Below are 16,448 nucleotides of genomic sequence, written 5' to 3'. Positions count from 1 at the left end.
GTTCAAGGCTCCTCCTCCACCTGAGGGAGAGAAGGGATTTGAACAGTATTTTGCCACCTCTCAGGTGAGGTATGAGGGAGGGCCTCCTCTTTCGCCTCTTCCCCCCAAACCCCATTCCACTGTTTTTTTATGAACTCGTCTGAGCGACCTGATCTGGTATGTGTGTTTAGAGGATGCTTACTGGATTGGGTCCCACACACAACTTAGGTGGCCAAATGCCTATCATCCCCTGGTTTGTGAATTGCTCTGGGACTTAGGTGGGAGATAGGCCTCTGGACGCCTAGAGGGAGGTAATAGCCTTTACGCTCAGAGGCAGGAACATAGGTGCCTAGGGAACTTTTACTGCAATAACGTTAGATGACAAACAAGTTCAAACACCTACAGGGTTCAGTGGGAGTTTCGTGCATTGCTATGGTCGCAAAACTGGGAGTTAGGTACCTAACTCCTTTGTGCATCCAGGCCTAACTGTATTTCCTGTCATCTTGGTTTAGAAGTTGCTTGGGGTTGAGTTTTCTGAGAAGTTTGAAGACTTAGGGCCATATCACATGGGCATAGACAAGTGGGGCTTAGAGGTCTTTAGTGCCCTCCCTTCCTCCCGCCCCTCTCCTACCCCCCCCCCCAAATATTAGGGATTTCATTAATAAATAAAGGAAATACTGAGTTTGGAACAGAAGATCATTTTTCACTTTATTAAAAGTGGATTAATTTAGTCATGGTATAAAACTATTAAATCATAGTATTAAAGCCTTTTTCTGGCCCTCCCCCAGTCAAAAATGTCTATGTCCCTTTACTGCCTCTAGCCCCCTGGAAAGGGACTGGAGGCCCAGGAAACTCCCCATGGTTATCTCCCATTGCCAACTATTCCTCTTTTAAGGGAGAAAGGAGTTTGCTGAAGGGGAAGGGGGCACACTAAGGAAGTAGATTGAACGGCATCCAAAATCAGGATTCACAAGAGAAGAAACTCCAACTCCGCAGTAAGTTTATCCCTCTAATTCTGCCTGGCTTTGTGGCACCATGGTCCCTTTGAGGTATTTCCTGATATTAATTAGACCAGTGATTCTCAACCAGGAGTCCGGGGGCCACAAGCAAGTTGCAGAGGGTCCGCCAAGCAGGGCCAGCATTAGACTCACTGGGGCCCAGGGTAGAAAGCCAAAGCTCCACTGCATGGGGCTGAAGCCCAGGGCCTAGAGCTCCGCCACCCGGGACTGAAGCTGAAACCTGAGCAATATAGCGTCACAGGGGCTCCTGTGGCATGGGGCGCCAGGCAATTGCCCTACGTGCTACCCCCTAACACAGATCCAGGTTGTAAAAGATTTGACAAAGGAAAGATGAACCAAAGCTAACGCAATTCAAGACAAAGAACAGAACAGTCTTACAGAAGAAAGGGACATCATCAATAGGTGGACAAATGACTGCTCTGATCTATATAACCATCAGGCAAATGGAGATCTTAGTGTCTTAGGCCTTGGCTACACTTACCAGCTAGTTCGACGGCTGGAAATCGAAGTTCTGGGTTCGACTTATCGCGTCTAGTCTGGACGCGATAAGTCGAACCCGGAAGTGCTTGCCGTCGACTGCGGTACTCCAGCTCGGCGAGAGGAGTACCGCGGAGTCGACGGGGGAGCCTGCCTGCCGCGTGTGGACCAAGGTAAGTTCGAACTAAGGTACTTCGACTTCAGCTACGTTATTCACGTAGCTGAAGTTGCGTACCTTAGTTCGAATTGGGGCGGGTAGTGTAGACCAAGCCTAAGACAGCCCAGATTCAACAGAGGAGGATGACTTTCCAATACTACGTGAAGAAGTGGAGACAGCTGTGAAATCACTCAAGAATGGAAAGGCTACAGGTATTGACAATATCCTAGCTGAATCGATGAAATTCAGAGGAGAAATAGTAATAGATGTACTCACCAAGCTCTGGCAGTCTGGTGAGTGGCCCTCCATGTGGACACAGTCACTAATCATCACTCTGCCAAAGAAAGGCAACCTGCAATTGTGTCGAAATTACCAGATCATAAGCTTAATTAGCCATTCCAGCAAAGTGATGTTGAAAGTCATATTGAACAGATTGAAGCCACAAGCAGACTGTAGTGAAGTGAAGACTCACTGGTGTGGCGACTCCTGCTGGTCACCTGGGAATTAGCTCTTTTCCAGCATACAAAGCGCCCTCTGCAGGCCAATGTCTCGCCTGCTGCTGGCCCCATGTCCTTCCCGGACCCCAGTGCCCTTTACCTCAGGGTTCTGCCCCAGCAGTACCCCCATGCTCTGAGTCTCCCTTCCCAGGGGAACCCCTAACCCTCTAAACCCACCTTGCCTCAGTGGCTACTGCCAGTCATCATTTAGCCCCCGCTCACTGGGGCAAACTGCAGTCTGTAGTGGCCACTCCTCATTGGCAAGGGGTTTGGACCTGCTGCCTTTGCCTATTCCCAGGCTGTATCCCTGCAGCCCCAGTACATCTGTAGGCCTTCAACAAGGCCTGCAGCCTGGGGTTTTACCAGGCTGGAGCTTCCCAGCTCCCTTGCCCTATTCCCCAGCACTGCTCCAGGTACCTTCAGGTAACTTCCTCTCATGCAGCTAGCCATTCTCCCTCCAGGGCTGGAGAGAGACTCCTCTGCCTCCTGGCCCCACAGCCCTTTTATCAGGGCCAGCTTGGCCCTGATTGAGCTGGCCACAGCTGTGGCTGCTTCCCCAATCAGCTTAGCTTGGCTGCTTTTAACCCCTGCCTATTGGAGTGGGGCAGCTGCCCCACTACACAGACAATATCATTGTTGAAGAACAGGCTGGCTTTCATGCTGGAAGAAGTACCACAGAACAGATTTTCAACCTTCGTGTTCTATGTGAGAATTACTTATAACACCAGCAGGACATCTACCACATCTTTGTTGACTTCAAGAAGGCGTTTGACAAAGTATGGCACGAAGCTCTCTGGGCAACCATGAAGAAGTCCAATGTTGGTCATAAGTTTATTCTTACAATTAAACAACTGTATGCCAAGGCCAGCAGTGCAGTTCTCGTCAATGACACAACAGGAGAGTGGTTTTGCACCACTGTTGGAGTCCTGAAAGGCTGCCTTCTTTCGCCCACACTGTTCAACATCTACTTGGAGTGCATAATGACTGATACCCTAGAAGATCATACATGCACGGTCAGCATTGGGGGGGGCAAATAATCTCAAATCTTCGGTTCTCTGATGACATTGATGGCCTGGCGGGCAGCGAAGATGAACTTGCCAACCTTGTGAAACGATTGGATGAAACCTCCATAAAATATGGCATGGAAATCAGTGCAGAGAAAACCAAGCTGATGACAAACAAATGTGATGGGATCAGCTCACATATCACTGGTTTCAGAGTAGCAGCCATGTTAGTCTGTATCCGCAAAAAGAACAGGAGTACTTGTAGCACTTTAGAGACTAACAAATTTATTTGAGCATAAGCTTTCGTGGGCTATGGCCCACTTCTTCGGATGCATAGAATGGAACATATATTGAGGAGATATATATACACACATACAGAGAGCATGAAAGGTGGGAGTTGTCTTACTATCTCTGAGAGGCCAATTAAGTAAGAGAAAAAAACTTTTAAAGTGATAATCAAGATAGCCCAGTACAGACAGTTTGATAAGAAGTGTGAGAATACTTACATGGGGAGATAGATACAATGTTTGTAATGGCTCAGCCATTCCCAGTCTCTAAACAAGCCTAAAGTGATTGTATCTAGTTTGCATATCAATTCGAGCTCAGCAGTTTCTCGTTGGAGTCTGTTTTTGAAGCTTTTCTGTTGCAAAATTGCCAGCTTCAAAAACTCCTGGTTTTTTTTGCGGCTACAGACTAACATGGCTGCTACTCTGAAATACTTCAACCACATCACTAATGAAGAGGTCGGCAACATCATAACCCAATGCACTGGGTCATATGAAGACCTCCTGACGACCATGAAGAAATGCAAGCTGAAGTGGTACGGCCATGTAACAAGATCATCTGGCCTATCCAAGATCATCCTCCAAGGGACAGTACAGGGGAAGAGGAGAAGAAGAGGTCGATAGAAGAAGAGGTGGATTGACAACATAAAAGAGTGGACACAAATGGACTTTGCGGAGACTCAAGCACTGACACACAATTGTCAGGGGTGGAGACAGTTGGTTAATTGCTCATCAATGATGGTGCCTCAATGACCAATGCGGTTATGGGAGTGATGATGATGAACAACGAAGGTCCTGGCTTTTTTATGCATAAAACTGGTTATTGTGGCTCAGGTGGGCGGTGAAATTTTTATAGTATGTTGGGGGTGGAGGGGCGGGGCTCAGGAAAAAAACAGTTGAGAACCCCTGAATTAGACCAGTTGAAAGAAAAGGAGTCAAAGGGGACTGGCAGTTTGTCAAAGATGTAATACTAGAGGCTTAACATCAAGCTATTCCAATGCAGAGGAAAGATAAGAACCACCACAGGAAGCCAGTGTGGCTGCACAAGTAGCTTTTTAGCCATCTAAAAACCAAAAAGGATAATGTAGGAAATGGGAGGGGCATATCACTAAGGAAGTATACATGGGAGTAGCGCAAGCATGTAGGGACAAAATCTGGAAAGCCAAGGCAAAGAATGAGTTACAGCTGGCAAGAAATGTTAGAGACAACAAGAAGGGATTCTTCAAATATATCAGACAAAAAAGAAAGATCAGTGATGGATCAAAGGGTCAAAGGAGAAGGTGAGCTGGTAATGGAAGATGATAGGAAGGCAGAGCTTCACAATGCCTACTTTGCTTCAGTCTTCTCACAAAAAATAACATGTGACCAGACGACTAACAAAGTTACCATAGACAATAAAGGGGAAGGAATGCAGATCGGGATAAGTAAAGAACTCAGAGATTTTCTGATCCATTTGAATGAATTCGGGTCAGTGGGGCCTAATGCTATTCACCATAGGGTGCTGAAGGTATTAGCTGAAAAAATCTCAGTGCCACTAGCAATAATATTTACAAACTCATGGATGACAGGAGAGGTCCTGGAAGACTGGAGAAAGGCTAACATAGTGACCATCTTTAAAAAGGGGGGAAAGGAGGAGCCAGGAAACTATAGACCAGTTGGCCTAACCTTGATACCTGGAAAGCTACTAGAGCAATGTATAAAACATTCAATTTGCAAATATCTAGGGGATGAAGGGGTGATCACTAGCAGCCAGCATGGATTTACTAAGAACAGCTTGATTTCCTTCTTTGACAGGGAAACTAGCTTGGTGGATAGGGCAATATATCTGGACTTAGTCCCACAAGACATTCTGATAAGTAAGCAGGAGAAATGCAAGCTCAGTGGAACTACCATTAGGTGGTTACATAATTGGTTAAATAACAGCAAACAAAGCGTAACTATTAATGGAATTGTGTCAGATTGGAAGGTGGTCTCAAATGAGGTTCCACAGGGATCTGTTCTGGATCTGGTGTTATTTAACATCTTTATTAATGACCTGGGTGTAGGAATAGAGAGCAAACTGATGAAATGTATAGATGACACAAACCTGGGGAGGGTTGCAGACAATTTGGAGGATAGAGCTAAAATTCAAAGAGATTTTGATAAATTGGAGAACAGGGCTATAGGCAACAAAATGAAATTCAACAAAGACAAACGTAAGATGCTACACTTAGGAAAGAAAAACCAAATGCACAAAAATAGAATGGGGAATAACTGGCTTGTCAGTATGTGGGAGTTGTGGTGGATCACAACCTCAACATGAGTCAACATTGTGATGCTGTTGCAAAAAAAGCAAATGCGATTTTGGGTTGTGTTAACAGAGGCATAGCATGCAAGTCACAGGAGGTGATAGTAGTGCTCTGCTTGGCACTGGTTAGGCCTCAGCTGGAGTACTGTGTCCAATTTTTGTCACCAGTGTATAGAAAGGATGTAGAGAAAATGGAAAGGATCCAGAGGCGAGTGACAAAGATGATCCAAGGGATGGAATGGAAGCCATGTGAGCAAAGGCTGAAGGAACTGGGTATGTTTAGTTTGGAAAAGGGGAGATTAAGGGAGGGGATGTGATAGCAGTCTTCAAACACTTGAAAGATTGCCATGAAGAACATAGAGAAAAGTTGTTCTCTCTTGCCACAGAGGGCAGGACAAGAGGCAGTGGGTTCAAACTATAGCATAGCAGATTTAGATTAAAGCTCAGGAAAAAATTCCTAACTGTAAGAAAAAGTAGGACAACGCAACAAACTGTCTCAGATGGTTTATACACAACAAATCCTGACTCTTAGCAGGGGGTTAGACTAGATGACCCTTGTGGTCACTTCTAGCCCCATGATTCTACTGTGGTGTCTTTAGGAGCCATGCTGCTTTTGGGTTCACCTTCACTCTTCCAGGCCGAAGTTAATGCTATGAGGAGCACCATTAACTTCTGTGGGGCCGTACAGTTAGGAGGGGAGTATGCCCCACAGAACAGCTGCTTCCCTGCCTGTTAGCAGTAGATAAGTATGTTGCATTTTTCTATTAGACTTTTGTAGTTATAAGTGATAATAATAATTAATAAAAACATTTTCCTCTGAGTTGTGTGTGAAGGAAGCTTCTGTACAGTAATTGGACAGTATGCTAGTTTTATATATTAGATTAAGCTTGTTTTATAATATTGAGATACTTTTCTATATCTTTTCCAGAACAAAACACGGCATAGTTTGACTGCATCATTCACCATAACAGCAGAGGAAAAGACTAAGGTAACACTGAATCATAGATAACTGACTAAATGTGGTACTTCTAAGGATTCTTCTGTGTACTATTTTGGGTAGTAAAAAAGAGCTTTCTGGGTGCCAAATAGTGACTCTCTTACTTAAAAAATAGTCCCATTGAAGTCAGTTACAGGAATTTAAATTAAAGAACTACTTGTGTGAATAAGGTAATCACAATTTGACCTTTGGTTTGTTTGGCCAATGCTGATTACTGTGAATTGCAAATGAGGTTTTTCCTTCTATTACCCAAACAGAGCAGGCAGAAGAGAGGCTTATATTTAAGCACCAGAATTCTTAATGTAGAAGCTCTGTGGCTTTATGCTATATTCAGATCCAGGCTTTGCAACCCCAGAGAATGGCATTGAGCATTCTAACTTGCTGCTGGGCATATCCAGCATGAATTGGGCTTTTTGTTTCCAGTGCCCATTCCAGAAGGGTGCAAGTTCTCTTACATCTACTGAGGAGTGGCACTAAACACTATGCTGATTCAAATACCCGTGCTGGGGGACTGGATGGGTAAAAATTCAGCAGAAGAGGAATAGTTTAATTTCCATCCAGCTCTTTGACCAGTCATCCCTCCAGTATGTATTTCTGTCCTTTACTAATGAAATATGTGGCTTCTAATGGTTCAAATAAGCCAGCAGAATAACATTGATTTCAGCAAGCAGTGCTGTTTGTCCCTCATTTTTCCATTAGAGAACTTCTCCCTACATCTATTGCTTCCCTTGCTAGAGTAATTTCTTCACCTAAACTCATTCTCTGTCTTCCCCATCCCCTCCCCTCTTTTGTTACTCACGCAGGCTATTTCATTGTAGGGAATCTTTATTAAGTAGTGGTGGCCAGAGTGGTGGGAATGCTGATCGCTTGCACTCAGGCAAAAGAAAATAGTTTATTTCTCCCCAAAGCTATGTTGCCATGGCTGTGTCATTTAAAGTCTAAAGGTCATATTGATAGGACAATTGCAGAACAAGTGGAAATGGAGAGGAAATATTGCAGATGCAGAAAGCAGCAGCATTTGTGCAGTGTTTGAGTAAACAGGAACTGGCATTCCACTGTGAAGGTGAAGTTATGGAATCTTCAAGAAAAGTGAGAATTAAAGGGCTACTGTACAAGTTTGATCTTTTCTTTTCTGTTATATGATTTGTAAGGGGAAGGGAATTACTAGCAAATACTCCACTGTCTCGGATTTCTCAAAGCCAAAGGAATAACAATATGTCCAGGTTACTTTCAAAATTGAAATTGTTTCTTCTGCCACCAGTAAGTGTTGGCTTGACCTGTGAGCTGATTTCATATTTTTACATAATCAAGAAAAGTTTCAGGGTAGATAAAATATTTTATAGAGTCGGAGTGAAAAGCACCCAAGTCCCATTTTCAAAAGGGACTGAGGAGCCTAAGAACTTGTCAAAACAGGAACACCCAGGAAGGTTAATACAAATTAACTAAAGGTGTGAATTTAATGTGCATTAGTTAAACTGTATTAAATCCCTGTATGTATGCTCTTACTCAGAATTAAAATGGCCTTTGTTCAATTTAGTTTAATTCTCAAATTTTACAGGACTACATGATGCGAACTAGGTATCATTTAATTCACTCCCACAGGGACTACTCTGCAGGGCAGTTATAGCACAGCGCAGCACACTAGTGTGTGCTCCAGTTCACACCCCATTGCTCCAAACTGCGGGGCCATGTAGACAAACCCATAGGCTCCTAAGCGGCCACGTTTCTTTTGAAACTTTTGAATGCTCAAAAGTTCCAGAATTAGGGTTCTCTGAACATTGCTTGAAAAAGGAGGTTAGAGTAAAATGTTGAATAGCTGCTCCTTAAGTGAGCACCATCTACCCTGCGCACTGAATGAGGCTGGGATCCTGTGGGGAAAATAATATGTAACCATATAATTAAGCACTGTATAAATAATGCATACAGGCAAGGGGACCAAATAAAGGTTGCACAGTCAACCTTAATTCTGGCATTTCCTAGCTTTTGAGTGCTTGACTTTGCAATTTAAATAATGTTCTTTTAATGTAATGTTTTGTATGTAATTTAATTTTGGCTGCTTTTAAGGTGATCAGTGTTTTGTCCTATTGAAAAAGTAAGTTAATAAGATGGTTTTCTTTTGCTCTTCATTTGCTCCCCTTTTCCCATCTATTTTATTCCTACCCTAATGCTTACTGATAGAACAGAAGTAGAAAGAATTAGGAGATGGATCACAAAAATGATTAGAGGCTTAGAAAGACTGCTGTATATGGAGAACGTGTGCATGTTGGAACTGTTTTAGTTTAGAGATGGGACAGCTAAATGGGCCATGAGAGATGTAACCAGAATAATGATTGGTATATTAGAAGAGGTAAAGTGGGTAGGGTAATATCTCTTACTGGACCAGCTTCTGTTGGTGGAAGAGACAAGCTTTCAAGCTCCACAGACCTCTTCTTCAGGTCATGGATGTAAATCAGGAGCTCTTATTTTCCTTTTCTCATAATACAAGAACAAGGGATATTCAATTAAATTGAAAGACAAAGAATTTAAAATTTATAATGTGGTATTTTTCCCATAGTGCATTATTAAAGTGGGGGATTCAGTGCCACTGAATAAGAGCTTAGAAGTTTTTGAAAAAACAGACATTTAAATGGATAACAACAGTATTCACAGTTACGTCAGAGATAGCCTTTTAAAAATTTAGTTTCTAAGCTCTCATGCTAAAGGACATTACTCATTCATTAACTGACAAGTTAAGAAAAACATTCTTTATGGGTAGCTTATAAATTTGTCTGAAGCAGCTGTTACTGGCCATAGTGTGAGATAAGGTGCTGGACTGCTGGTCTGATTCAGTGTTGCAATTCCCACAGAATATTACTTTAACTTCAAACTTCTGTACTACTTTTTTCTATCTCTGGCCTGATTCTTAGACCTCAATGAGATCTGCAAAACAGGCAATATTTGAACAAAACCGGTTCAACCATTTTTTTGAGATATACATGCACAGCATTTCTCATTAGATAGAACTTAAGAGGAAAAGTATGTTGTATATTCTGTTGTTTAAAAATACATTTATAGAGCTCAAAAAGGCTGAATGGATTTTGTTTTCCACATACAATATTTCCTTCTGGGCTGAGACCAAGCATGAAACATTTCAGAAAAAATTGGATTTGTGTGAGAAAATTATGAGTAGTGGAAAAAAAGAGAGGTGGGTTGTAGTTCATCCTTTACAACAGCTGTCACTAATGCTCCCGGTCTAGTTTCTTATATGCAAGACTGCCCAAATACAAGTGCATGCAATATCTGTGAAGGCAATGGTTTTATATATATGGGCAATAATTTGACCTTTAGCACAGAGTGCTAAAGAATTAATTCTGTATTTATGACAGTACCATGTTTTAAGTTAGTCCCAAAGAACTGTCAACCCTCAAATGGTCTGATTGCTTACTTGGTTGACATGCCACTCTTTAAAGTTTTACAAACCTTGTGCATTTTCTCTTCTGCTTCACTGGAGAAAAATGCTTGGTTGCCTATAACAAGTTAGTTCCATGGCCTAGAAAAAAATGTGAGTGCTGTTTGAGTGGCATGTAGATGCCTTGCAGCTCTGCTCATTAGGGCTGTGAAAACTACTTGCCTCTGTTTCTGGCTGAATGTTTTTAATGCTAAGTGAGAAGCTGTTTAAATAGCAAAAAGTGCACACAAAAAGTTCTCCTGTTATGTACATCCCATGGTGTGCATAATAATAAATACTGTGCACACCTATGGCCTGACTTTCCATCATTGTCAGCACCTTACAGCTTCCATTCAGGTTAATAGGAGTGAAACATCTCTGAAAATCAGATCAATAATGACTTCTGGAAGTTCACACCATGAATCAGTGGCAGGAGTAAGAGAGAGAGAGAGAGAGCATAAAATAAACTTTAGTTAAGCAGTTGCTTAACTGATTACCCATATCACCTTTCTTAGGATTCTCTGAATTTCTATTGCTTAATGGTGGATGGTGACTTTGTTTTAATGTTTTGACTAAGGCCATGTCTACGCTACAAATTTTGGTTGCCGCTGTAGTTAGTATATCTCTTGTGCGCTTGCATACTTGTCTCCTTGCGTTGGTGCTGTGAATACTCACCAAGAGTTCTGATATTGATGCACAGTGCAATGTACCATGGGTATATATCGCAGTATGCAAGCCATCACTGTCCAGCCCACTTTTGGGAAGCTTTGGAAATCCATGGTGGGGCCACAAGAAGGTGACTGGGAGCAAGGGGTCAACTTCCCAGCGTGCAACTGTCTCCACCCCATAAAATAGCATCTATATTCCATAATTTTTTCAAAATCACATGAATTCACATGGCCTGCCTCGCTATCTGCCATCTCTGGCAGAAACATAGACCCTGAATGGCTCTGCACTATTGTCATAAGCGTTGCAAGCACAGGACGCGCTAGTCTCCAGTTTTTGCAGAGCTCTAAGAATAACCGAATCATCAGAGCACATGATTTGTTGCAGGACAGATTTCTGTGGGACATAGTGAGAACCAATTCATGGTTGTTGGTGGCATTCATGAAACAGCTGCAGACAGTGCAGTGCCACTTCTGGGCCTGAGAAACGAGCCCTGACCAATGGGATTGCATTGTAATGCAGGTTTGGGATGATGAGTAGTGGCTGCGGAAATTTTGGATGCACACAGCCACATTCCTGGATCTGCATGCTGAGCTTGCCCCAGCCCTCCAGCGCAGGGACACCAGAATGGGAGCTGTACTGACAGTGGAGATCACACTGTGGAAACTTGCAACGCTAGATTGCTACCTGTCAGTGGGAAATGAGTTTGGAGTTGGAAAATCCATTGCGGGAGCAATTGTCATGCAAGTGTGCAGGGCCATTTATCGCCTCCTGCTACGCAGGATGTGATTCTTGGCAATGTGCTGGACATAGTGGATGGATATGCAGCAATGGGGTTTCCAAACTGCCATGGAGCAATAGATGGTGCACGCATCTCTATTTTGGCACCAGACCACCTTGCCACAGAGTACATCAACAGAGAGGCTACTTTTCTGTGGTTATGCAAGCACTGGTGGATCACCGGGGGTGCTTCACCAAATTTAGTGTGGGTCGGTCAGGGAAGGTGCATGACACTCACACCTTTAAGGACAGAGGACTTTTCAGAAGGCTACAAGCCGGGACTTTTTTTCCTGACTTCCAGATTACCATTGGCAATGTTGAAATGCCAATAGTCATCCTGGGGGACCCAGCCTACCCCTTGCTCCTGTGTATTGTGTAGCCGTACGTTGGCCAACTTGACAGAAGTAAGGAAAGATTCAACTACCATCTCAGCAAGTGTAGAATGACGGTGGAATGTGGTATTGAATAGATTGAAGGGATCCTGGCATTGTTCATTCACAAGATTGGATCTCAGTGAGAAAATTATCCCAATGGTTATGGCTGCCTCCTGTGGCCTGCATAATAGGGGGAAAAAGCAAAGAGAGAAAAGTTGCTGCTGGGGTGGAGGGCAGAGATAGGCTCTGAGTTTGAACAGTGTGACACCAGGGTTATTAGCAGAACTCAATGAAGTGTGCAACGCAGAGCAATATTGCTCAAGGAGGCTTGGAAGGAGCTCTTTAACAGTGAGCTTCAGTAACACTTTGTTGTGTACTGTGGTCTACCTGGCCCTGCAGTTTTGGCGCCTGTTAAGAATTGTATGGTGCTTGATGTACATTTATGAATATAACACTGTCAGTGCATCTATTAATTTTGCAGTGCTTGCTGTACATTTATTACTATTACACTGTATTTGTCATTGAGCCTATGAGTTATGTCACACTGTACAGTAATAAGTAAGTGGAGGCTTTAGGAATTGCTAGGCACCCTGCAGCATTTGTTGTGAACTAATAAAGATGAATTATGTTCCAAATAATGGAATTTTATTCAGTAACAACATAATTTGCAAAGAAAAATCTGTGCAATATAAAAGAAAATACATTTAAAACTTAATAAAGTAATAGAACTTTTCAAGAGGAAAGAACATTTATGACCATTTTAGCTACACATGGCTAGCATGGCTTTCACAGCTCAGCGTATGTGGAGCTGCCATTGTCCTTAATGTCTCCCCGAGGTGGAGTAGAAGGAGTAGAGATATGGCTGGTGATACCACGTGGAATGTTGAGTGGCGTGTGAAGGGAGGTGCTACTATAGAGATGTCCATAGACTGCAAAGGGATTGTTGAACATGTAGGTCCACAGGGGCTGCAGAATCTGTGTTTGCTGCTGGAGAAGACCCATTATATCCTGGTGCATCTCCCTCTCCTTTTCCGGCTGTGACTCCTGGGCCTTTCTTCTCTCCACTCTGTCCTTCTCCAGGCTGTCTGCAGTGTTCACCCTCCAGGCCCTCTATTCATGATCTGACACAGCACTGGCTTGCAGGACCTCACTGAACATGTCATCCCAAGTCCACTTGTTTCTTCTCCTTATCTGGTGCAGGCATTCCACAGGTGTGGAGGGGGAACCCTCAAGGCTGCAACAGGGGCAGCTGCAGATAAAACACGGAGGTACCATTGTCAGTATAGTCACAACAGAAAGCAAAAGTTAAGATTCAGAACTCTCTTCGCTTGCTCCTCAAAACAAGACACACTCATTGGCACTTCTGCATGATTGTGCATGGCACCTGTCAAGGCCAAATCCCCACTCTGTCACTTTGAGTACTGAAGGTGGGGGCCCACAAGGATTTTAAAAATTAATACTTGCCACTCCAGGTTTGTATTCAACTCCCAAATTTTCTCTGACCTTGGCTTGGTAAACGCTGCCACCATCCAAATGCAAAAAAAACCCGCTTGGATCCAGGAAGGAGCACTTGGGAATTTCTCCCTGTGGGGTACCCTCAAGCCCTTTCACCCCGGGGAAGAGCTGAGAAAAAAAACAAAGGAAATTAGCTGTTGTTACCAGCTAATCAAACAACATGCACAAACCTCTTAGGACACCAAAAATCCAATCCTGTTCTTAAAAAAGGTAAATTTTATTAAAAACAAAAAGGAAGAAAATACATCTGGAACTTAGGCTTTTGCTAGATTTTAAAAGAGCAATTCTAAAAATTAAGCACCCCAAGCTTTCTTGGGGGTTATCTTAAAGGTTACAAGCAAACAAAAATATCTGGAGTTAGCACAGAGGAGTCCACAAGCCTTAAAAATAAACAGAAATAAACCTAATCGCGTCTTCCTAAACATTCCTAATTTACTTACATATTTGGGTTGTTAAAAGTACACCTCTGCCCCAATATAACGTGACCTGATATAACATGAATTCGAATATAATGCGGTAAAGCAGTGCTCCGGGGGGGCGGAGCTGCGCACTCCAGCAGATCAAAGCAAGTTGGATATAACGCGGTTTCACCTATAACGCGGTAAGATTTTTTGGCTCCTGAGGACAGCATTATATCGGGGTAGAGGTGTAGTTCTAAATATGATCTGATGGTTTTCATATCTGGTTCAAACTTGACACAGCATTCCTGCTACCCATCTCTTCAACCCAGAGAGAACAACAGACAAAAGGAAAGTTTCTTTCCCAATTTTAAAAGTTCTAGCCTTCCCATTGGCTCTTTTTGATCAGGTGCCCCCCTTTTTTTTTCTTTACCTGGGGGACTTTTTAACCCTTTACAGGTAAAGCAAGTAGAAAACAGCTACCAAGAAGGATTTTACAGCTAACTGACTGGCTGGGTGTCCATCAAAGGGAGCTACCCTCCCCCCCACACTTCATTTATTACAGCACCAATCACAGCACCAGCCATGGTGAGTATGGCTCTCCAGAGGTAGGAAATGAGGAGAGAATCACTCAGTTGCATGAAACTGAGTATAAGGCAGTTGTACTGAATACTGGCACCATTTCCAGAGGCAGGGGTGATTTTAGCTGATATCTCACTCTTCAGGGTAACAAAGGCAGGAAAAGCACAGCTGCTGCTGCTGGCGTCCTGGGCCCATATGCTGTTAGCCTCTGTACTGCAGTGGTGCCTGTCAGATTTATCACTGAGACCCCCTCCATTCGCATGTCTGCTGTTGTCTTCTTCCTTCATCTCCTCATTGTCCTCACTGTTCAGGCCACAGGCCTGTGGCTTGGGCTCCTCGGAAGTATCCACAGTCATGGTGAGGTCTTTGCCAAGTATGGTATGCAGCTCTTTGTAAAAGGGACAGGTCTGCGGCTCGGCACCAGAGTGACTGGCCTTCTGGTACGCCAGTTGAGGTTCCTTCGCTTTCATGCAGCACTGCTGCTGGTCCCTGTTGTAGCCTTCTGCATCCCCTGTGCAGTCCGCTTGTAGATGTCTATGTTTCCACGGCTGCTTCGAAGCTGTGCCTGCACAGCCTCTTCTCCCTATAGGCCCAGGAGATTCATTATCTTCTGTCTACTCCAAGCCCCAGAGCGTGTCACTGTCGTGGTCAGCCGGGCAGTGGAACACAACAGTGGAGAACTGCTAGGCGTGTTCACCAAACTAGGCAATGAGGAAAAAGCATTTCAAAAATTCACAGGCCTTCCAGTCTACAGGATCCTGGTCTATAGGCCTATTAGGCACTAGTAAGTTCCAACCTGCCATGCTGTGACCTGCTAATAATTGTGAGAATAGAAGCTGAACTCTGACAGAGACGCCAGTCTTGGGATCTGAGTGGCAGAATGCTGGAGGTCCTGATTGGTTCCCTGCTTCTATTTAAACCAAGCACAGGAATAGGAAGTTCCCCCTGCTTAGGGCTGCTTCCCTTGCAGTGCCTGCTCCTACTACCTGTTGCTGATCTCCTGGTAACGTGACCCTGCTTGCCTCCTGCTCTGATCACTAGGTCAGACTGCCCACGTCCCAGTCTGACAGGCAGTGGAGTTCACAATTGAGACCAGAGAGGTCAGTGTTGACATAGTGGGACAGCTGCTGGAGGACTGTTAGGTTTGACATAGATAGCACAGTGTCTGCTTGTGCTGTGTCAACTTCAGTACTTCAACTATGGCTCAATGCTCAACCAGTGGTGTTACTATGTTGGTGTAACAGGGCGCTTATGTCAGTGGGAGACAAATTCATGTGTATGCAATGTTTGTTGTAGCCACGTTGGTCCTAGGATATTAGAGAGACGAGGTGAGTGAGATCATATCTTTTATTGGACCAATTTCTGTTGGTGAGAGAGACATGCTTTCAGGCGGTCTCTCTTGCCAACAGAAGTTGGTCCAATAAAAGATATTACTTCACCCATCTTGTCTCTCAAATGTATGTATAGACACATGCACAACTAGGATAATCCAAGGTGGCTTATGTTGACCAAACTTTGTAGTATAGACCAGGCCTCAGAGTCCCACAGAGTAAGGTCTCACTTGTGCCAATTGGCTATCAACTCTAGTGTTGCTAACACAACAGAGGAAAAACAATACAAAACTAGATCTCAAGACAGTTTGGTCAATTATTTATGTCAGCTCATCAAGTTCTGCTTCCCATGATATGTAGTAGACAACCCTGTTTTAACCTGGTTGCCCACAAACTATATTACTCCTATGATCTGACTGGCACTCTTGACTGTCTAACACAAACTCCTACATTTATGACAAACTGTACAGACTGAATGCGGTTCAAGAAATTTGCACACTTGCTCTCATTTTATGTCTGTATACACCTAGAACTGGAAAGTCGGTATCAAACCATTAACTATGGTAGACACATGTACAGTGTTTCACAATCTCAGTTACCACTAACTTGTTCCGTTTCAAAGCTATTTTACAACAATCTCAATTAGAACCTGTTACATTACAAAACAGGGACAC

At 43.6% G+C, this 16,448-nt stretch overlaps 1 protein-coding gene across 5 annotated transcripts in view; it reads left to right on the top strand.

Annotated features, from left to right (window-relative positions):
- EVC2 (EvC ciliary complex subunit 2) overlaps positions 1-16,448 on the top strand; it is a 163,539-nt gene that overhangs the window by 27,464 nt on the left and 119,627 nt on the right. For all 5 annotated transcript variants that reach the window (XM_034771841.1, XM_034771839.1, XM_034771842.1 and 2 more), the window contains one exon: positions 6,633-6,692. In XM_034771841.1, the coding sequence (XP_034627732.1) occupies positions 6,633-6,692 (60 nt within the window). The remainder of the gene's footprint in view (positions 1-6,632; positions 6,693-16,448) is intronic.

The sequence above is a fragment of the Trachemys scripta genome, chromosome 5 (genome assembly GCF_013100865.1).
Source record: "Trachemys scripta elegans isolate TJP31775 chromosome 5, CAS_Tse_1.0, whole genome shotgun sequence".
Classification (NCBI taxonomy): Eukaryota; Metazoa; Chordata; order Testudines; family Emydidae; genus Trachemys; species Trachemys scripta.
This window is presented reverse-complemented; position numbering and strand designations above follow the sequence as displayed.